The 25,524-nt window shown below is 34.1% G+C and overlaps 1 protein-coding gene across 5 annotated transcripts in view; it reads right to left on the bottom strand.

The window, feature by feature from the left end:
- Positions 1-25,524, bottom strand: part of LOC127156274 (cytosolic carboxypeptidase 4) — a 249,185-nt gene that overhangs the window by 62,213 nt on the left and 161,448 nt on the right. For all 5 annotated transcript variants that reach the window (XM_051099028.1, XM_051099029.1, XM_051099030.1 and 2 more), the window contains one exon: positions 1,132-1,261. In XM_051099028.1, the coding sequence (XP_050954985.1) occupies positions 1,132-1,261 (130 nt within the window). The remainder of the gene's footprint in view (positions 1-1,131; positions 1,262-25,524) is intronic.

Raw genomic sequence — 25,524 nt, forward strand, 5'->3', positions numbered from 1 at the left:
GATTACTCATTTATTCGTTTACTCAGCTAACTCAGATTCAAAAGGATTCATTTAAAACCTCTGATTCATTCAGAAATAAAATAAGTGACTATCTTTATGTGTGAGTCATTGAATGATTCACTCAACTGATTCATTCAAAATGCAGACAAAACAAGTGACTCTTTATGAGTGAGTCATTGAATCTTTTACTCAAATGATTAATAAAAAACACTTAAATCTAGACCAATCAAATAATAAAATAATTTAATTATACAATGTCAGTTTTGACTATTTTTATGAGAGAGTTACTGAATCACTCACACAATTGATATGTTTAAAAGACTGATTCATTCATGAATAAAACAAGCGACTCCCTGCATGCCAACTGGGATATTATCCATGCTAAAAAGTATTCCTGTTTATTCATCTTGAATACTATTTAGGGCATCATTTATTAATTTATTCGATTACTCATTTATTAATTTACTTAGCTATCTAATTCAAAACCCAGTTTTATCAGGATTCATTCAAAACTTCTGATTAATGCAAGAATGAAACAAATGATTGTCTTTATGTGTCACTGAATCCCTCACTTAACTAATTTGTTCAAAAACACAAATTATTAATTTATGCAGTTCAAAAAATACAGAACTGTACCAGCCATTGTCATATGTGACCCTGGACCATAAACCAGTCATTTTTTGGAAATTTGAGATTTATACATCATCTGAAAGCTGAATTAATAAGCTTTCCATTGATGCACGGTTTGTTAAGATCTACAACTATCTGATAATCTGGAATCTGAGGATGCAAAAAACCTCAAAATATGGAGATCACACTTATGTCAGTCATGATTTCATTACTTTTTGTAATATGGTTCATTTAATCCAATTCCCAGAAGTAGTCATTTCAAAGTGCAGTTGTTTTCTGATAAACAACGAAGCACTTCTATCCACCCAGGCCTGCTTCAGTCTGTACGGTCTAATATCCAGATCAGTGGCCCCTAACACACATTTATGGATTTGGTCATCCCTGACCTGCATTCAGAAGTGGAAAGCTCCGAGATCATGGAGCAATTTCCGGCGAGCCCCTCGTGGAACTTTAGGATTCAATAGGTCAGTTACAGTGCAGCGAGATTTAATGGAAACTTACCAGCGGAGTCCTGCCTATGCTGTTGAGGTAATAGAGGAAGCCTTTGGTGTGGTAAATTGTGGGGCTTAAATTGGGGTCTGGCTTCAGCCACTGTCTGTTGAGGTCCTCAGCGGTGAGAGAACAGCGATTACTGAAATAAATCAAAAGAAAAAAGCGATTACAAAGAACAGAAAATCAACTTCAAACTAACTAAAAGTCCAATTTGGATTTCATGAGCTCTTTAACGCATTTCCGGGGATCAAAGTAACATCAAAAACCATTTTTTTGCGATCCAATATCTGATTCAGCTTACCTGTCTGTTTGAAGACAAGATAACTAATCTGTCTGTCTCTGTGTGAGTCTGTGTATCGGTGCGAATGTTAAAAACGCTGGAATTGTGACGTTCCCATATCAGCGTCTACCTTTACAGGTTACCGAAAGGTCGGCGGTGAACAGAGCTATCTAGCGCACCACACAACCAGTCTGTTGATTAGAGAGCGAGCAGCAGCTGAGCTTTATCTCCTGACAAAATCCTACTGGCATTTGGAGGCAGCTTGCCAACTACAGACTCCCCCACATTCAGTTCTTGAAAGCCAATTATAAGACACAATGTTCAAACATTAGCAAATTGATAGGCCGCGGCAGAGCGCGACTATTGAGTCTCAGATCGCAGGTGCTCCGTGTGATGATTTATTGTGCGCTTTCTTTGGGTCATTCTTGATCTGGAATGAGCGGGAACATGAAGTATTACACAGTCGCCACCTGAAAATAAATACGATACAATATCCAGGCTTTTTATCAAATGCTATAGCAGTTTTCATAGACATCAATAATGGCTGCGTGAATACAAAAGATGGAAGTTGGAAGTCTTCTCCGCCTCTGAACAGTTTGTTCAACCAGACTTTTTTTCTGAGGATACGGCCGATTGAACTAAGATGCCTTTAGGTGCATTAAAAATTAACGGAAACCACAAACAGAACCGCATGACTATAAATACAACCCACTTTTTAAAGTCTCTCAGAAAAGCTGCGGCTCTCTGCTGAAGAAGTTCAAGCAAAGAGCCACATCTTTAGAGAGTTTCATCGTAAACAAAAATGCCATATTCTGGGGGTCTGGAGACGAGGAAATTACTGTATTTTGGAGGCAAAAAACACGGTTGTCCTGGACAGTTTCCAATGCACCCCAGGGGGGCAGCAAAGCGGAAACGGCAAGAAAATTGTTCCTCCCTACAGCTGTCTATAGTTTAAAGTGAACCTACGCAGAGAAACAGAAACTCTGGATGTCAGTTGAGATGACTTGAGAATTCAACATTAGCCGTCTGTCTATTCAAGCCATGTTTACACTAAACGATTTCTGACTTGGATTTCCAACTCATGTGTCATTATGTATTCATTGCCTGAAATTTAGATCGTAAATATTTGATGAACCAAACTGAAGCTTTTGCTATGAACAGCATCAATGACTTCATGTTTTTCCTCTCTTTTTGAGGGGCTCCATTTTGTTGTTGACAGAAATAATTTATGAACACTTTCCTGCTCTTGCGTCTGATGACAACTGAGAGGTGGAACAGTATTTTGTCCCCTTTTATGGTTCTCAAAAAACTGACGGCCCCTCTAACACGTCTTGCTTTTAAAATGTCTACTTTTCAGTATTTCACCCAGTGCACTGCAGTGCATGACACATTCTGCAGTAGCCCTAAGCAACATGGTCTCAAAGGCTAACAATAATTCAAACAACAGTTCAGGTGTCATATTTAAGAGAGGTAATAAAAGAAATGACATCATCAAATACCAATTAACACATGAACAAATGGCCATTCGAATCCACCAAATCTAAAAAACAGAACAGTCAAATTATTATTGGGATTCCACTCACCTTACAAAAACCCTAATGCAAATTCAACTCCACCCAACCTCAAAAACCGAGCACTCAATAATGACTTTGACTCCATCCACTTCAAAACAGAAAGATTATTGGCCATTTGACTCCACCCACCTCAAAAACAAAACGTCTAATGCGAATTTCACTCAACCCAACCTGAACCAAACACTCAATGATAATTTTGACCTCTCCAAGTACAAAAAAAGAATGCTCATCGGACATTAATTTGGTTAATGGCCATTTGATTCCACCCAAACTCAAAACACAGAACGTTCATTGGTAATTTAGACCCCCACCACCTCAAAACAGAATCCTCATTGGGTATTTGACTCCACCCACCCCAAAAACCCAACACTCATTGGTATTTGGACCCCCTCCACCTAAAACAGAATGCTTATTGGGTATTTGACTCCACCCACATTGAAAACAGAATGTCTAATGGGAATTTTACACCACCCAACCTCAAAAACAGAACACTTACTGATAATTCTGACCTCATCAACCTCGAAAAGAATGCTCATTGGGCCTTTGACTCCACCCACCTCAAATACAGAATATCTAAATGGCCATTTGACGCCACCCAACCTTAAAAACCAACACTCATTGGTAATTTAAACTCACTGTACCTCGAGGCAAAATGCTCATTGGGCATTTGACTCCACCCACCTAAAAAACAGAATATCTACTGGCCACTTGACTCCATCTGCCTCAAAACAGAATGCTTATTGGGCATTTGTCTCTACCTACTTCAAAAACAGAATACTCAATGATCATTTTGACTCTACCCACCTCAAAACAGAATGCTCATTGGACATTTGACTCCACCCACCATAATACAGAATGTCTACTGTCTACTGGACTCAACCCAACCTCAAAAAATGAACACTCACTGGTAATATGGATCCCCCCACCTCAAAACAGAACGCTCATTGGGCATTTGACTCCACCCACCTCGAAAACAGAATATCTAATGGGAATTGCACCCCACCCAGAACACTCAATGGTAATTTTGACTCCACCGGCCTCAAAAAAAAGAATGTTCATTGGATATTTGACTCCACCCACCTCGAATACAGAATGTCTAAAGACCATTTGACTCCACCCAACCTCACAAACCAAACACTCATTGGTAATTTGGACTCCACCCACCCCAAAACTAAATGTTCATTGGGTATTTGACTCCACCCACCTTGAAAATAGAATGTCTAATGGGAATTGCACTCCACCCAACCTCAAAAACCAAACTCTCAATGATAATTTTGACTCCACCCACCGCAAAACTAAATGCTCATTGGGTATTTGACTCCACCCACCTTGAAAAGAGAATGCCTAATGGGAATTTCACTCCACCCAGCCTCAAAAACAGAACATATCATTTTGACCTCATCAACTTCAAAAAAAGAATGCTCATTGGGAATTTGACTCTACCCACCTCAAATACAGAATGTCTAAAGACCATTTGACTCCACCCAACCTCAAAAACCAAACACTCATTGGTAATTTGGACTCCACCCACCCCGAAACTAAATACTCATTAGGTATTTGACTCCACCTACCTTGAAAATAGAAAGTCTAACGGGAATTGCACTCCACCCAACCTCAAAAACCAAACTCTCAAAGATAATTTTGGCTCCACCCACCGCAAAACTAAATGCTCATTGGGTATTTGACTCCACCCACCTTGAAAAGAGAATGCCTAATGGGAATTTCACTCCACCCAACCTCAAAAACAGAACATATCATTTTGACCTCATCAACTTCAAAAAAAGAATGATCATTGGGAATTTGACTCTACCCACCTCAATTACAGAATGTCTAAAGACCATTTGACTCCACCCAACCTCAAAAACCAAACACTCATTGGTAATTTGGACTCCACCCACCCCGAAACTAAATGCTCATTAGGTATTTGACTCCACCCACCTTGAAAATAGAAAGTCTAATGGGAATTGCACTCCACCCAACCTCAAAAACCAAACTCTCAAAGATAATTTTGACTCCACCCACCGCAAAACTAAATGCTCATTGGGTATTTGACTCCACCCACCTTGAAAAGAGAATGCCTAATGGGAATTTCACTCCACCCAACCTCAAAAACAGAACATATCATTTTGACCTCATCAACTTCAAAAAAAGAATGATCATTGGGAATTTGACTCTACCCACCTCAATTACAGAATGTCTAAAGACCATTTGACTCCACCCAACCTCAAAAACCAAACACTCATTGGTAATTTGGACTCCACCCACCCCGAAACTAAATGCTCATTAGGTATTTGACTCCACCCACCTTGAAAACAGAAAGTCTAATGGGAATTGCACTCCACCCAACCTCAAAAACCAAACTCTCAAAGATAATTTTGACTCCACCCACCGCAAAACTAAATGCTCATTGGGTATTTGACTCCACCCACCTTGAAAAGAGAATGCCTAATGGGAATTTCACTCCACCCAACCTCAAAAACAGAACATATCATTTTGACCTCATCAACTTCAAAAAAAGAATGATCATTGGGAATTTGACTCTACCCACCTCAATTACAGAATGTCTAAAGACCATTTGACTCCACCCAACCTCAAAAACCAAACACTCATTGGTAATTTGGACTCCACCCACCCCGAAACTAAATGCTCATTAGGTATTTGACTCCACCCACCTTGAAAACAGAAAGTCTAATGGGAATTGCACTTCACCCAACCTCAAAAACCAAACTCTCAAAGATAATTTTGACTCCACCCACCGCAAAACTAAATGCTCATTGGGTATTTGACTCCACCCACCTTGAAAAGAGAATGCCTAATGGAAATTTCACTCCACCCAACCTCAAAAACAGAACATATCATTTTGACCTCATCAACAAGAATGCTCATTGGGAATTTGACTCTTCCCACCTCAAATACAGGATGTCTACTGGCCATTTGACTCCACCCAACCTAAAAAACCAACACTCATTGGTTTTTTAGTCTCACCCAACCTCAAAAACAGAACATATCATTTTGACCTCATCAACAAGAATGCTCATTGGGTACTTGACTCCACACACCTTGAAAACAGAATGTTTAATGGCAATTGCACTCCACCCAACCTCAAAAACTAAACACCTGATAATTTTAACTTCACTAACCTCAAAACACAAAGGTAACTGGGTATTTGACTCAAGCTCAAAAACAACGTCTTACAGGAATCTAACTCCATCTCAAAAACTGAACAATCAACAATGACTTTGACTCCACTCACTTCAGAAAGCTTATTATATCAAATAGTGATGACGTCATATAAAATACAGGCATTTGACTCAAAAAACAAATTCTTAATGGTAATTTGACTGCCAATTAACTCCACCCACCTCAAAAACAGAATCCCCAATTATCATTTAGACTTGCTCAAAAAAACTCAATGAATACTTGACTCATCACGACCTCACAAACTAAATACCCACGGGCCATTTGATTCCGCCAACATCAAAAACATCCAATCAAAAGCCTCCTGACTCATTGTCAAAAGCAAACACATCACGCTCCAGCATGCAAATGCTAACTGCTCTAAAAACATTTATTTCACAGCGGGTGAGAGCTAGTTAAGGCTTTAATTAAGAATACTGTTGTTCAAGTGTATACGGATTATAATACAATCATCATTTATACAGTTTATGATCCAAAAACTTATAATGAAGCCATTAACGCAAGTCACTCCCCCTTTATAATCACCCGCTGAAAAATAGAAAAGCATTTGATGCTCACTGAGACAAGAAATGACAGAACAGTGGGAGTTTTTGGAAAGAAAACTGTGTCTTGCACATTTGTTCACATTAACTATTTATAAAGAGATGAAATGGTTGACAATGAGAGGAATCAACACAAGTATTACCTCAGAGAGGAAGTCCTGTGTCTGTAGTGCTCTTTTGACCAGACACATAGCTTCATCAAGAAATGAGTTACAGTTCACGCTCAGTTCAGCTACAACACAGATAAATAAGAGAAGGGGGGTATTATCAAGGCCCCATCTTTCTCTTCCAGTCACATCCGTCCTACCCCAATCTATTTTATGGGTGTTCAGTGTAACTGCTAAGCATTATGCAGTGTGATATAGATCTTGTATAATTTGCTTATGATTGATTTGGTCACCATTAGGAAAGGGCACAAAAACGATTGCCTGTGCCACCTGATGCAACAATAATCACAAAAATCGATAAGCAATCCTGGAGTTACTTAAATTGTATTATTCTTGGTGTGCAGCATGTCTCGTCCAATGAGTTGTGGTGTGATATAAAATGTGATATAAAAATGTGTCTGTGTGTGTTTGTATGAATCAACAAATAGAACTTAATTTACATCATAAATAAGTATTAAATATGTATGTATGTATGTATGTTTCTATCTATATATAAAAAACATTAACTATAAAAAAAATGAATCAATGAATTTATATAATTAATGCAATTAAATATTAAATATATTAATTAATATATGAACTATAATATGCATTTATTAATAATATTAATTAAATATTAATGATAGTAGTAATGTAATTAAAATTTCTATAAGTAAAAATAGGTTATAAACACATAAATAAAAATATCTCACCTCTTTAAACTAATTTATATAATTTAAATCTAAAATATTTTAATCAGTATATAAATTGTATAATTTTATATTTTTAAATTTTAATATTTAATTTAATATTAACATTTATTTGTTAATAATAATTAATAAAATAATATTATTATTATTATTTATTATTTATATCTAAAACATTATAAAAAAATAACCAATTAATTTATATAATTACTTCAGTTAAATATTAAATATATAAATCATTATATGAAATATAATATATTTGTATTAATAATAATAATAAGAAGAATAGAACGTACAATATTTTTAAGTAAAAACAATTAATAAACACTATGAATAAATAATGAATAAAATATCTCAATTTTTAAAATCTTTATGTAAAAAATTCTATTATCTATAAAGTGAATTTATATTAAGTTAAATATTAAATATATGAATCCATATATTAACTATAAAACACATGTATTAATAATATTAATGAAAAATAATAATAATAATGTAATTTACTATATTTTTATTAGTAAAACACTTAATAAACACTATAAATAAATAATTAATAAAATTATCCTTTTTAAATCTATAATATATAACTATAAATCATAAATGAATCAATTAATTTATAATTAATTCAGTTAAATATTTAATATAATAACCAACATATTTACTACTTTATTTAATAATAATAATAATAATAATTTCCAAATGTAATTTACAATATTTTTATAAATAAAAAAATCTGTTAATAAACACTACAAAATAAATAATGAATAAAATAATTTCAAATCTCTTTCTAAAAATTATAACTATAAATACAGAAAAAAATAAATCAATGAATTTCTATAATTCAGTTAAAAATATAAATCAACATATTAACTATAATACACATTTATTAAAAATATTAATGATAAAAATGTAATAATGTAATTTACAATATTTTTATAAGTAAAAACACTTAATAAACACTATAAATAATGAAATATCTTCCATTTTAAAATCGATCAATCTAAAAAGTATAACTATAAAAAAATAATCAATGAATTTATATAATTAATTCAGTTAAATATTAAATATATTAATTAATAATTAACAATAATTAATAAACAGTTAATAAACACTATAAATAAAGAGTCACCAATTTAAATGTCTTTCTAAAAATTAGAATAATCTCTAAAAAATTACATCAATAAATGTATATAACTAATTCAGTTAAAAATATGAATCAATATATTAACTATAATACACATTTATTAATAACATTAATGAAATAATAATAGTAATAATAGCCTCATGTAATTTACGATATTTTTCATAAATAAAAACAGGTAATAAACACTATAAATAAATAATGAATAAAAATCTCCCCTTCTTAAAACTATTAATTTAAATCATTAATTTACATATAACAATTGACATAAACTGTATAATTATATATATATATATATATATATATATATACACACACATTTTTTTTTTTGGTTCATAACTACACACACCTCTTACTTAGACTGTTGTAATACTCAATAATCAGACTGTTATATATTAGAATTCTAATATACACACTAACCATAAAGTGAAAGATGCCTCCTCTCAGCCGACACCAACCCTATGAACTCACACACTATTTTCCTGCGCACACACACAGACACTTCCTGATCAACTTACTGAACCAGGACAGTTCAATTTACTCCCATGGTTACAGATAGATCAGTTGGATCAGTCTCAATAGCTTTTCGTCGCCTCAGCTAATGAGGTTATATCCTCGTTTTCTACTCAAATCTCCATCAGCTGGAGATGGGCACAATCAGTGACGTTTAGTCGAGCGAGAAGTAGTCTGAGAGAGAAAAAAAAAAAGGAAAAGAGGTGAAAGATGTTACAATCGGGAAGAGGATATTCCAGGAAAATGGATGCTATGAATGCAACACTGATTGGTTAATGGTATCAAAAGATTGTAGAAAGTACAGAACTCTTTACTCGCTAATATAGCTATAGTATGATATATTTGTCAGAATAAACATATATCACCACAGTATTTAGTATATACTTCATATTACTCAGCTAGTACTGCATTGCAAAAACAGCCTATGACTTACTGTAACCCTGGTTTTAAAATATAAAACAATGTGGCCACTTGTAACAACAAAAGCGAGAAGGACAAGTCGGCATTTAGAGCGTGCGCTGTTTGGTGGGACACGAGGAGCTCCCATTAACGGGGAGAAATTGGAAAGTGAAAATTCATTTTCACTTTTGTTTGTACTGTGCTGATGGCACAGATGATAGAGGTTGAGGTGAGAGAAAAAGCAGCCGACTCTGTGAGCCCAGATCTGATGATGTAAAGCCTTTCTCCCACACGTCTCCTCTGACTCATCAGTACTTAAGGGAACGGCTGTTTGTTGGTTCACCTTCAAGCTGAAAGTGTAGTGTTATTTGTATTTCAGCCATCAATAATGGATAGTGCTTTCGGCTATTGTTTGATTCATGAAGAGAAAGCTGCAGGCCAGTTTTGACAAGTTTCCTCTTCAGTCTTCGAATAAAGGCCTGTTCGCATCAAATCCAATGATTCTCAACAATAGTGCCATTTTTTTTTTCCGGTTTAAACAAATCATTCAGAGAACTGACTTATTCACAGAGGCCTCTGCCTTTTGAAGCAGATTTTTTTCTGCCTTCAAAGACAGAGAAAAAGGTTCTCACTGGTTACCTACAGAAAGGGTCAGAGGATGAATCGGTAAAGATACAGTCATGGCCAAAAATATTGGCACCCTTGCAATTCTCTCAGAAAATGTTTCCAATTGCAAATGTTTTGGTATTCGCATGCTTATTGTTTTTGTTTGCACTGCAACAACACAAAAAAACAGAGAAGAAAAGTCAAAACTGATAACATTTCACACAGGACTCAAAATTAGACTGGACGAAATTATTGGCACTTATTGGAAATAATTGCTTTTCAAACATGTGATGCTCCTGTAGTTTGTATTTAGACACACTTGTGGCAAGTAAGTTGTGGGCAATATTGTAATCACACTTACAACTAGTTAAAATGCAGAAAAGTTGACTTAACCTTTGTGTTGTGTGTCACAGTGAGCATGGAGAAAAGAAAAAAGTGTGAAGAGTTGTCTGTGGATCTGAAAGAAAAAGTTGTGGAAAAACAGGGACAATCTCAAGGCTACAAGTCCATCTCCAGAGATCTTAATGTTCTTGTGTCCACTGTGCGCAATATCATCTCCCTGGACGTGGACGGAAGAGCAAAATTAATGAAAAATTACAATGAAGGACTGTTCAAATGGTGGATAAAGAACCACGATTAACTTCCAAACAAATTCAAGCTAATCTGCAGACACAGGGTACAACAGTGTCACCTCGCACTTTCCGTCGAAAAGGTACGCTATGGTAGGAGACCCAGGAGGATACCACTGCTGACACAAAGGCGTAAAAAAGCAAGACTGGAGTTTGCCAAAACTTATGTGACAAAACCACAATCCTTCTGGGAGAATGTACTGTGGACAGATGAGACAAAAGTAGAGCTTTTTGGTAAAGGACATCATGGCACTGTTTACAGAAAAAGAAATTAGGCCTTTGAAGATAAGAACACAGTCTCTACACTCAAACTTGGTGGAGGTTCAAAGATGTTTTGGGGTTGCTTTGCTGCTTTTGGCACTGGATGCCTTGACTGTGTGAACGGTATTGTGAAATCTGACGATTACCAAAGAATTTTGGGGGCGCAATGTAGTGGCCAGTGTCAGAAAGCTGCGTCTCCATCAGAGGTCATGGGTCTTTCAGCAGGACAATGAACCGAAACACTTCAAAAAGCACTCAGAAATGGTTACAAACAAAGCACTGGTGAGTTCTGAAATGGCCAGCAATGAGTCCAGATCTCAATCCCATAGAACACCTGTGGAGAGATCTCAAAACAGCAGTTGTGAGAAGCCATCCTTCAAATCTAAATGACCTGGAGCAGTTTGCAAAAGAAGAGTGGTCCAAAATTCCAGTAGAGAGGTGTAAGAAACTCATTCATGGTTACAGGAAGCGATTGATTTCGGTTATTTTTTCCAAAGGGGGTGCTACCAAATATTAATTTAAGGGTGCCACTAATTTTGTCCAGGGCGTATTTTGGGTTCTTTGTGGAATTGTATCTTGTTTCTTCTCTGTTTTGTAACATTTGTAAAAACATTTGTACTACAACAAGAGAATGGTTGCATTTTCTGACAGAATTGCCGATATTTTTGGCCATGACTGTATATAAACAAATCTTTAATGAATCATTGAACAAATCTGAATCAATCTTAGGTGAATGGAAACATAAGAGCTGCATTACAAAATTAATCACTGAACAAATCTGCGTACGTTTTGTAAATAGAATTAAAAGATTCATGATTAAAAAGAAAATAAGTGAAAAAATACAATCCTTGGTGAATGGAATCAAAGAGTCAAGTTACACAATTAATCTGTAAACAAATATGAGTGAATCTTTGGATAATATACTCAAAAGTGTTACACTACAAAATGAATCACTAAACAAATCAGCATTTTTTTTTGGGAAATGGAATCAAAATTGTCATGATACAAACCAGTGAAAAAATATGAATGAATCTTTGGTGAATGGAATCAAAGAATCAAGTTACAAAATTAAGCAGTAAACAAATCAGAATAAATCTTTGGATAATATACTTAAAAGAGTTACATTACAAAATGAAATAAAGTTATAAAATTAACAAGTGAACACATTTAAACTCATCTTTGGCGAAAGGAATCGAAAGAGTCATGTTAAAGAACAGATCAGTGAAAAAAGAAAAAAGAATGAATCCTTAGAAAGGATTAAACAAATCTGAGTGAATCTTTGGGGAACTGAATACAAAAAGTCAAGTTATATACTCAAAAGAGTTACATTACCAGATGAATCACTAAACAAATCTGCATACATTCTTTTGGAAATGAATCAAAAGAGTCACTGGCGAATTTATTGAGTCAAGTTACAAAATGTTACAAAATTAATAATTGAAAAGATCTGAACAAATCTTTGGGAAATAAAGTAAAGCCAAGTCACAGAATGAATTAGTGGTCAAATTTGAACTAATTTTTGGGGTATGGGATAAAAAGAGTCAAGTTACAAAATGAATCATTGAACAAAAGTGAATAAACATTTGGCGGATAGAATAAAAAAAACAAGTTAGAATGTAACAGTGAAGAAATCTGAACAAATCTTTGGGGAAAGGAATTAAATGAGTTGCATTAATAAATGAATCAGTGGAAAAAAATGAACAAATCTTTGGTCAATTGAAGCAAAGTCAAGTCACAGAATGAATCAGTGAACAAATTCTTGGGGAATGGGAATGATTTTTTGGAGAATGTAATCAAAAGAGCCCCATTACAAAATAAATCACTGATCAAAATCTGAATGAATCTTGAATGCAATTAAAGAAATACATTGTAATAAAATGAGTAAGCAAATTAGCATGAATCTTTTGTGAATTTAATAAAAACAGTCATGTTACAAAACGAAATGGAATCAAATGAGTCAAGTTACAAAACAAATCAGTAAAAAAATTCTGAACAAATCTTTGGTCAATTGAAGCAAAGTCATAGAATTAATCAGCAAACAAATCTGAATGAATCTTTGGAGAATGTAATCAAATGAACTTACAAAATGAATCACCAAACACAATCTGAATGAATACAATTGAAGAAGTACATTACGAAATGAATGAGTGAGCAAATTAGTATAAATCTTTTGGGAATTTAATAAAAAGAGTCAAGTTACAAAATGAATCAGTGAACAAATGTGAATCAAATAGACAAGTCAGAATAAATCAGTAAAAAAAAAAAAAAAATAGAATCAAATGAGTCAAGTTGCAAAATGAATCAGTGGGGGAAAAAAATCTGAACAAATCTTTGGTCAACTAAAACAAAGTCAAGTCACAAAATGCATCAGTGAACTAAAGTAAAAAACTGAAATCAAAAAGAATGAATGGTATACAGCACAATATAGTAATTATGCTCTACCTTTATATTCACACCTCCTTATCGGTTGAGGAAAAGGGGCAAGCAAGCATGAAGTGCATTTGAGAGGTGAATGTAGAGAAACGTGACTGTAATGGTACAATATAACTGTGAAGAGAGGCTGTGAGGATTATCATGTTCATAATGATGTTCCATTCAACTATGAAACTACAGGAAGACAGAACGATGAATCATTAAATGATAGGTGTTATCACCTCAAGGCAGAGTCTTGCATTTAGCGTGTTTAGAAATAGAATAGAACTAATGTTTGTAACAGCAATTTATAGCTAGCAGGACAGCGGCACCAAAACAAGTTTTGAAGAGAGGAGCCGCCGGCCAACTTGTTGTGACTGGACTGGACATATGTCTGACTCCATTTAGAAGTTTGTGGTCATAAAAAAATAAAATCAAATAAAATGAAACAAAACCACCTTATTTATAAAAAAAATTACACTTTTGTTAATACAAATTAAATAAAACCCTAATTTAATTAAAAGTACTTTTGTTAAAAACTGTGGATGATGTAAAATAAAATAAAATAAAATAAATACAACCCCACTTTAATTGTAAAAAATTACATGTTTGTTAAAAAAATGTATATGATGGTAAAATAAAATAAAATAAAATAAAATAAAATAAAATTTGACTAATTATAAAAAAGTATGTTTGTTAATAAAAATGTGGGTAATGGTAAAATAAAAAAAAAAAAAAAAAAGAAAACAATGCCAAATAAGGTTTTATTTATACCATACACTTTAATTATAAAAAACAACATTTTTGTTAATAAAAATGATGGTAAACGATGGATAATGGTAAAAATAAAATAAAATAAAATAAAATAAAATAAAATAAAATAAAATAAAATAAAATAAAATAAAATAAAATAATAAAATAAAATAAAAAATACAACCCCACTTTAATTGTTACATGTTTTACATGTTTGTTAGTAAAAAAAAATGTAGATGATGGTAAAATAAAATAAAATAAAATAAAATAAAATAAAATAAAATAAAATAAAATAAAATAAAATAAAATAAAATAAAAAATATTATAAAATTAAAAAAACACTTTAATTATAACAAATAACATTTTTGTTTAATAAAAAACACACACACACACACACACACATATATATATATATATACAAATTACTATAAATTACTATTTATATATATATATATATATATATATATATATATATATATATATATATAGTGTTACAAAATACCCTTTGCTTAATAACTGTGAAGAAAGTTTTTTTTTTTTTTTTGTAATCTAATTAATGAATCTCCACTCTGACGCTTTACATCATTTTAAGAATAGGGAACAATCTGTCACCACAGTGAATAGTGTGGAGTGTCGCTGATTGACTCTGACTCTGCCACAGAAAATCAGTGGAAAAGAAAATGGGGCACCATCTTTCATAAGCGACACGGAGAGAAGAGGAAGGCATTAGCTAAACCTTGAGTTCTCATCACAACAGTGCAACAACAAACAGAGCTAGTAAACCATGTGAAATTCACAAACGTCTTCATAAAGACATTTCATATAATGTATGCAAGTCTGACAGGAACATCAGTCGTCCTCACTTTTTTTTAAGCCAAGCAGATTTTAAAATGTAACTTAATTAAGTAAATTTAGTAAAAAAAAAAAATAATAATAATATATATATATATATATATATAAAATAATAATAATAATCACATTGCACTCTAAGCTAAGCACTGTAATAAAACTAGCAGACAAGAATGCAGCCATTTTTGGTTCAATTCCAGAAAATGTGTCAAATATGTGTCAAATATCTGTTCTTTTTTGCATGGACATACCTGTCCCTTATTACCTTGGCTCTGCAAATTAGATTCCTTAAACTTCCTCAAACAGACGTGACACATTCACTGCTTTACCTTTACTTTCCGCTAACCTTGAGCAACGGAAATGAGATGCTTCTCTTCTTGTTAGTAGCGACTCTCCCTTCTTTGCTTCCGAGCTAAATATAATTTCCAATACAACATCTGCCTCTTTAGTCCCTCATTCCCATTCAAAACTCCAGCGGAACTAGCGTTCCAGTGCGTAGCAGGCTACATGACTGACGTGTCCCGCAGGACAAATCCTAGGGAATGAGACGGGGCGAGCAGATGTAGGACACGGGCATAAATGACAGCTACAACAGAGACTCTGTTTTGTTAAAAACGGCTTTGCTGTTCAAATAACCAATCAAGCGATTCCTCAAGCACACATCCGTCATAACCCATGCATTTATAATGGATTTATCTAGCATATTTGATATTGAACATGAAGTGGCCACACAACACAGTATCAAAAAGGGTTAAATCACACAAAAGTAACAATAATTAGTGGCCTATGATTTCCATTATGTGGAAAATAGACGGAATTGCAGCGGAATAACATTGACGGAATAACGCGGAATGTCACAGAATTTGCCCAATTTATGATGAATAAATCAAAAGTAGGTCAGTACACTTAAATTAAAAATGTGATATGGACTAGTGTCAATGAATATTAAGCCGCAAAAATACTATTTAAATACAAACCTGCATGTTCTGCATTTTTAGCGCTAAACAGCTTTGTCGCCGAGTACATGAACACATGAAAATGATCTCTAGAACTGCTCTGAGTCACTTCATGAACATTTTACCGTTTCTTTTGAGAAAAACTATCATAGTATCATGTACAAACAGAAACTTAAAGGTCTTCACAGCAGCCCGTCAAAATGAAAGTTCGGTTTAACTTGAAGAAACTGTGACAGAAATATCATTTAGTGTAATTATAGTACTACTACTACTACTACTAATGGAACTGTTATTAAAACATTAATTGTAAGGAATATTTACCAGAAAACAAACAAACAAACAAACAAACAGAAGAATGTAAACAACACAATATTTATGAAAAATAAATAAATAAATAAAAGAATAATAAATTGATTATTTTCTTAAATCAATTAATTAGACATGCTTTTGGTTATTAACATTTAATGAAACTATTAAAATGGAATCCAGAAACAGAATTGGGTTAAAAAAAAATTAAAAAAATAAATAAATAAATAAAATTAAAAAAAGGGCCTTAATAATATAATTTTTGTTAAACTTTTGATTACACTGTTAAATTGTGCAAGTTTCATGATTTCAATTAATTAGACATTCAGACAATTAGACATTTTTGATGAATATATATATTTTTTTTAATTTAACCAAAACAGAGTCTAGAAAATTAAAATAATAATAATAATAATAATGATTAAAATACAGGCAATGTAAATACACAACACAATATTTCTGAAAATAAAATAAAATAAAATAATAATAAATTATTTATTTATAATTAGTTTTTTAAATTTAACCATTAAAGCAGTCTAGAAAAATTAAAAAGGAATACAGAACAATTTTGAATATGGAAAAATAAATAAATAAATTAATTAATTAATTAAAAAAAGATTTTATTAAAAAAAATTAATTAATTAAAAAAAAAGAAGCAAAATTCTTACAATTAAAAAAATATATAATTTTGGTTCCTAAATGCCATATTATATTTTACTTTGCATGTTAAGCAACCTGTCCATGTTGACTGCCTAATTATATATATATATATATATATATTCTATAATAAATTTTTTTAAATGTGTTTGGATGCACAACCTTGGACATTAGGCAAAAAGCAGTTTTTCAGCATTTTTTACCCATTATTTTCTATATTACCTAATATCACAATATTTTACCCAACAATGAAAATTCTGTTCTGCCATTTATTCAACCTCATGTCATTCCAAAACTGTTATGATTGGAGTTATGAGTTATGTCATGTCAATCAAAACTTTTTATCTCCAAAAAGTTTTTTTGTTTTTGTTTTTGTTTTTGTTTTTTTGTGATAACACTAACAGCCAGTGTTCTTTAAAACATCTTCAAAACATCAAAGACGTTTTAAACAACATCAGAATGAATAAATGACAGATTTTTGTTAGGCAAACCATGAATTTAAGTCTATTTACCATTGTTTTTTGAGTCACAAGCCACCACTTGAGAACCACAGACAAGTTTCATCAACCCGAAATGGCTAATGATGATTTGAACAGCCTAAAATATCCTCCCAAGCTTTATTCAATCTACATTTCGGCCTAAATGGACCATGTAGGTAGCACGAATCCCACTGTAGTCGCGTATAATTCAGCTGTCAAACATGACCTCCAAGCTTCCCACGTACTCTTCCAGAACTCTTCATACGCATTACCGTGTGAGTGGCGCGTCTAAAGCGCGAGGTAATCAGCATCAGTGACAGACCAACACAAACGATGACACGAACGAGCCACTTGCCACTTTCAGACGCCCCCTTCTCCTCTACCGGAATAGAACGGCCTGCCTACATGTTCCTCAAGCGCCTGCGTTGCCAAACCCTGTTAATATCCATCAACATAAAAGGGAGACGCACCTCTTTCAGAAATGTGAAATGAAAGTAATGCTCTCCTTGGCTGCGGCTAACATACACTGCAACCGATTACCAGCGATTTGTCACCGCTGGCAGGTCCCCACGTTGGGCGCCATGTGCTTATTCAGTATCCCGCTTTTACCCGAGACAGCAATAGCGTCTCTAGGCAGTGTTAATCATAAAGAATGATGTTTAATTGGAAGTACTGGGCGTGAGAATGTTACCAATGGTTATTCTCCATTCAAATGATCATTCCTAAAAGGTAGCAATGATGCAAACGCGTTTTTGTTGTGCACGACTGGGCAGCGCGGCATTATCACCTGTGTGGATTGCATAAGGGAGATCAGAAGCGGCCTTGTCTTGAATATTCATGTTTTGCTTATTCATGCCTGCAGGGCACACAAATTCTGCCGGGGAAGATGGAGTCATAGGAGCTTGTTTAATATCTCCTTTTGTTTGGCGTGGCAATTATAGAAAATGAAGCAAATACAAAGAGTCGTTGAAGCTCGATCGACTCACTCGCTCGCTTGTGAATTCAAATATTCATGATGAACTCGGTAAAAACTAAAATCAAGCGGTCGTTTTATATTCCGTTTGTAATGAGGACTGAAATCTTCATTACACATGCTCAGTATTATAATTTCATATATTGTGTAAGATGCCAGCGGATGATAAAATATTCAATTATATTCATAATGCACAGACGAAAAATGCCACCACGGCGGGGGAAAAACGCTTTTGAGTTCAAATAGTCAGGGATTGGATTTTGGTACTTTGAAAACATGACTCACAATCAGTCAGGATAGAAACCTTATTTAAAGTGTTGTGAATGAAAATGAGGCCATGAGGTAGTAAATATATTGTTGGTACTTATAGAAAGTCATGGGTTTTTATGGATGGTAATTGCAATTTTTTATTTCACAATTCTGACTTTTTTCCCTAGCAATGGTGAGTTTGCATTTCACAATTCTGACTTCAGAACTGTGATATAAACTCGCAACTGCGACTTATAAAGTCAGAGTTTAAACATTTAAACGAAATGTAATTTCCTGCAATGACTTTCTCAAAATTGCAAGTTTATATCTCGTAATTCTGACTTTATAACAAGAACTGTAAGATATAAACTCGCAATTCTGAGAAAATAGACTGAAAAATCAGTCTTTTTTCCCCGTCAAAAATGGATTTTATAACTCGCAATGGTGAGTTTATATCTCACAATTCTGAGAAAAAAATTGCAAGAAAAGAAGTCAGATTTTGAAATTAAAGTCTGACTTTATTTCTCACAATTATGAGTTCATATCATGCAATTCATGAAAGTCAGAATTACGAGAAAAAAAGTCAAAATTGTGAGATTGGCAATTGTAAAAAAAAAAATATTTTTTGAGTTTCTATCTCGCAATTCTGACTTTATTTCTCGCAATTATGAGTTTATATCACAATTCAGAGGATGAAAGTTAGAATTATGAGAAAAAATGTTGAAATTGAGAGATATAAACTGATAATTGCGAAAAAAGTTATCTCACAACTGTGACTTTTTTTCTCAGAATTGCAGGTTTATATCTCACATTCTGACTTTATAACAAGCTATTGCAAGTTATTGTGTCAAAATTGAGATATAAACTGGCAATTGCGAAAAAGCCATTAAAAAAATTTGTGACAATTGTGAGTTTATATTTCACAATTCTAACGTTATTTCTCACAATTGTGAGTTTACATCTCGCAATTTTTTATTATTTTCAGAATAGTGATATGAACTTGCAATTGCGAGTTATAAAGTCAGAGTTTTAAACTCGTTTAAACTTGCAATACTAAGAAATAAACTCGCAATTCTGAAAAATAAAGTCAGAAATCCAATATAAAAATCACAATTCTGACTTTCTCAGACTTGCGAGTTTATATCTCGCAATTGTGATTTTTTTTTCTCAGAGCAGATTTATATTGCAATTACTTGCAATTTGTGAGTTAAGGATTATAAAGTTAGAATTAGAAGATATAAACTCACAAATCTGGCTTTTTTTACTCAGAATTGCACAATATTAACTCGCAATTGTGAGTTATAAAGAACATATCAGTCTTTTTTTTTTCCCCTTAAATTGACTTTATAACTCGCAATTGCAAATTTATATCTCACAATTCTAAAAAAAAAAGGCAGAAATGCTAGAAAAAAATCTAATTTGCGTGATATAAACTGGCAATTGCGGAAAAAGTTAGAATTGCAAGTTTTTATCTGACAAATCTGACTTTGTAACTCCCAATTGCAAGTTCATATCTCATTTCTGGGAAAAACATCAGAATTGGAAGAAAAGGACATTTTTAATCACACAATTCTGACTTTATAACTCACGATTGTAAGTTTATATCATGCAATTCTGATTTTACAACTTGCATTTGTGAGTCCATATCACAGTTCTGGGGGGGGGGAATCATAATTGGGAGAAAAAAAGTCAGAATTGCGAGATATAAACTGGCAATTGCAAGAAAAAAAAGTCAGAATTGCAAGTTTTTTTTTTTCTCATAGATATGAGTTTACATCATACAATTCTGAGGAAAAAAGTCAGAATTGCAAAGCTGAAATGGTGAAATAGAAACTGGCAATTGCAGGAAAAAAGTCAGAATTGTGAGTTTATATCACATAATTCTGACTTTATATGTTTATAACTTGAATTGTGAGCTTTTATCTTCCAAATTCTGACCTTATTTCTCGCAACTGCAAGTTTATATCACAATTCTGAGAAAAAAAGTCAGAATTACGAGTTTGTATCACAAATTCTGAGAAAAAAAGCCAGAATTGTGAGATTAAAAGTTGGAGTAAACTTTTTTATTATTATTCAGTGGCAGAAACGGGCTTCCATACCTTTTTTGGACTTTTTCACAGAAAAAAAAAAAAAAAAAAAAAACTCTCTGGCCAAACTGGCATTATTCTCACATTATTTTTTACTACTGTAAAAAACAAAAATACAAAGCAATAAAATAAAATAATTATTTTCCTATGCATACTTGAGGGGGGAAAAAATGCAAATTAAGAAAAAAGTTGCAAGGGGAAAACTAAAATGCAGGAAACAAACATTTATTTTTTTCTTATAACTAAAGCATTCACTTTATATATAAAAAATAAGCTCTAGTACAAAAGGGTATGTAGGGTTGAGTCAAGTCTGATAAAAGTTTTATTGCATGCTACCAACAGCTCGAAATCTCCCTCTTGCTCAGTTGCTGCATGTATTTGTGTTCTGTACTAAAAGATGCATTCTTCTACATCTACTGTAAAACAGTCCCACACACCAGCACACATGACCACCCACACACACGCTTGAATCTTAAAGAATGCAGAGGTTCGCTTCAGCTTAGAATAATCACGTCAACTGCCGTCTACGGCCAAACGGTCACACCGTGGAATTCAAATGAGTCCTATGTAAAATACGCAGGTTTCAGCTTCATTTGAATAAGCATGCAAGTTTAACGCAACGCCTCGCTCTTCAAAGGCATCTCATTACAGTGCTTTTGTTGAAAAAAATATGAAAGTTTTGGCTTGTAATCTATTAATCCTTCTCTTTTTGTTCTTGCAAATTCCTCTTTTTTTCCACTGCTGAAGTACAGCGGCTTTTGCAATGAAATGTTTTCCATAACTCAGAAGAAGAAATAAGATCAAATATGTTAAATGATTCACATTTTGGGTTATAAGCCACTGCTTGCCCGAAACAATTTGTTCCAAAAAAATATGCAGGATGGATCAAGTGCTAAAACATTAAAATATATAAATAAAATGGCAGTGAAAGTGCATCGGGCCTTCTAAAGCAAATCGATGCGTTTGTGTAATAAAAATATCCTTATTTAAAACTTTACAAACCGTAATCTGTAGCTTCTGCTAACTGTCGTACGCACGTACACAAGAGATTCTGCCGTTAGCATGATTACCCTGGTGAAAAAACCTTTGCTGGTTTATGCTGGTCCTTTGCTGGTTCATGCTGGTCATGTTGCTGGTCATGGACCAGTATAAACCAGCAAAGGACCAGCATAAACCAGCTAAGGACCAGCACAGACCAGCTTAAACCAGCATCAAAACATACCTAACCAGCATCCCAGCATCAAAACATAGCTACCAGCATATGCTGGTTTTTTCACCAGGGTAGCAAGTTACTAGCAGGATTCTAGCATGATTAACAAGTTACTAACATGTTGTTATCATGTTTCTAGCATGATTAGCGTGTTACTAGCATTATCAACCAGTTACTAGCATGATTCTAGCATGATTAGCAAGTTACTAACATGTTGGTAGCACGAACATTGATTCACCATACTATAGGTTCGTAGAGCAATGGCTGTGCAGAATTGTGGCATTTCGAATATTCAGTGATCACTATGGTGAATGACGCCAAGTTGACCATTACAATATGCCGGACAGCTTATAGAAACTATAAGCTCATAGAAACTATCACTAATAAGGCATCTACGTATTTATTTCCATGGTTTTAGCATGGTTAGCATGTTTTTACCATATTGTTAATAGGGCTGGGTTTTGACACAATTTTCACGATTCAATTTGATTCTCATTCACAAGCTTGCGATTCGATTTGATTACCAATTCAATGCGATTTGATTCAATATATCAATGATTTTGGATACATATCAGGTCCAGTACGCCAAATTTTCTCAACAAAAAAAATCTCTCAACCAATGCTGTAAAATATCCCTTTCACATGTGAGTTTAAAATATTCTAGGCGACCGTTATTTTAGAACATATCGCCTTATTGATTCCATGCCGACGCGTCATGTTTGTCACGTGCCACAACGCAGCCACAATAGAGCTGTAAGATACATGGATCGATTTTATTTCGTTTTTCTTTTTTTATAATTAATATTCACAAACATGCTCGATAGATTCTGAAAAATATGATATTCCGATTCTGAAATATGCGCAAGTAAATGTTTTTGGAAGTTTAAACACTTTTATAATGACCTTTTATTAGTTGATCTATATACTTATGTGTATATAAATGTCTAAGGGTAAGGGTCTGCTAAGGTGTACTTTTTTTGAAAAGTACTTTGCATTTGAATGCGTCACACTAGATCTCGGATCAGATCTCAGACCAGATCTCACGGCACTGTGGAGAAACGCTCATAAGCGCTTATGAGTTGATCAACGTGGTGGGTCACGCCAGTGTGACCGCTCACAAAATTTAGTCGCACCAGCTGAAAAATGGTTGCAGTCTGGACCTCTGGAAGGAGATTTAATGTGCCACTCCACATTAAACAGCGCCAAAACGGCATTTATTGTTAGAATACTGCAATACAATGGACAGAATTTGAAATCTGAGACTTTGTTTTTCATATTAGATGTCCCATACATGAACTGAAAACGGGCTAGACTAATCAATTCTTGGGATTTAAAAATCGATATCATTTCGTAAAAACGAGAATCGATTAAAATCGAGATATCAATATTTTTACCCAGCCCTAATTGTTAGCATGATTCTAGCATGGTTAAGAAGTTATTAACATGTTGCTAGCATTTTTCTAGCAAGATTAGCATGTTACTAACATGTTGCTAGCATGATTAGTAAGTTACTAGCATGTTGTTAGCATGATTAGCATGTTTGTTGTTAGCATGTTTCTAGCAGGATTAGCATGTTACTAACATGTTGTCCCTGGTGAAAAAAACAGCATATGCTGGTAGGTATGTTTTGATGCTGGGATGCTGGTTAGGTATGTTTTGGTGCTGGTTTAAGCTGGTCCTTTGCTGGTCTATGCTGGTCCCTAGCTGGTTTATGCTGGGCCTTGACCAGAAACATGACCAGCTTAAACCAGCAAAGAACCAGCTTAAACCAGCACCAAAACATACCTAATCAGCATCCCAGCATCAAAACATAGCTACCAGCATATGCTGTTTTTTCACCAGGGGTTGCTAACATGATTAGCATGTTTAGTTTTTTTTTTCAGTAGGAAAAAAAGTTGTTGAGCTTTGCTATAGCAAAAGACAGCTTAAATATACCAAAAGTCTCATTGTATAAAAGTTTTGACACCCTCAGTGAAAGGTTATGGGGTTTTTGGTGGTTTTGCTAGTCTGGTTTATGAAAACCATAAGTCGGTTAGAAAAGATATAGCAACCCAAGTCTAGTCTGAAGGTCTGACCTGACTTTAAAAGTCTAGGAGGAGATACACTTTAAAATGTAGTCTCAGAAGAAAATAAGATTCGTCTGAAAGAAGAAAGCCATATACACCTAGGATGGCACGTTTTGGCACATTTCAGGAAACAACAGCATAAAATCGTGAAGTATTTGCATTTACGTACTTGAGTGTAGAGTATGTTTCAGAACTTAACATGCTGAAACTCCAAGAAAGTCCTTTGTTTCATGTCAAGCTCCTATTTCTAGACCAATCAGAAACAGAAAAGCCTTGTCTGATAGCATGTGCACCAGCAATCTGTCTAAGCCTACATTTGGGTTACCGCAACAAGCTTCAATTTGCCTAGGCAATAAAGACTTACAGTTTCATTAGGAGCATTACGTGTTACTGACATGAAGCTGTCGCTTCACATTTACGACTAGCGGAAGTTCTGTTCTGGTGGGTTAACTGGGGTTGCAGGCTATTCATTTGCCTCTTTTGATGCGAGCAGAACAGGCTAACATCTAGATAATAATTTGTTCTCATCTCAGCCGCAATACTGATCCTCGCTGTAACATGTGGAGATGAAAAGCGGCGGCAAACGTGCGAGTGTTGTTGCTACCTGCTAATTCCTGACACTCATCTGCTAAGTCTAAACAACTAGTGTGACACTTCAGCACAAGGATTAAACTCTTATTTTGCTCTCAAATGAAATGCAACCTAAGCTACATCTATCATTTGCCAAATGACAGTTTTATCGTACATTTACACTCCTACATTCGGCTTTTGCCTGGCAATCATTGGATCAGAGTTTAGTCCTGGGAAGTTCTGTATGAGTTGAGGGGGATAAAGCGAAGTGCTTCGCTTACTCATAGCACTCAGTGTTATCTTGCCCGGACAGCATGGCTGTAATACTGGCTTATGTCTAGCCGCATAAAAATCTAAACACATACGTGGCAATGCTATTGTACAGTTCAGGTGATTTTGCCAGCTGGGGACAGAGCATTTTGTGGGGCCTGCAGTTTTATTCAGATATACCTCACTGTGTCTTAATTTGTCCCCAGGCAATGGTTGGCAAGGGAACAGAGCTTCTTCCTGAGGCGAAAAATGGGCTGGACTCAACTGAAAACACAAGGCAATGGTCATGTCCGGATTTTGTTTTCTTTGTGTACAGAAAGTATTCTCGTAGCTTCATAACGTTAAGGTTGAATTATTGATGTCACATGGACTATTTTAACAATGTCCTTACTACCTTTTTGGGTCAGCAACGAAAGCTTTCATAAAAAATATTTACATTTTTGTTCCAAAGATGAACGAAGGTCTTAGGGGTTTGGAACAACATGAGGGTGAGTAATTATTGACAGAATTTAGATTTTTGGGTGAACTATCACTTTAAGGTCACAACTTTGTTGTTGCGTGTAGCGCTA

Source organism: Labeo rohita, chromosome 25, assembly GCF_022985175.1.
Source record: "Labeo rohita strain BAU-BD-2019 chromosome 25, IGBB_LRoh.1.0, whole genome shotgun sequence".
NCBI lineage: Eukaryota > Metazoa > Chordata > Actinopteri > Cypriniformes > Cyprinidae > Labeo > Labeo rohita.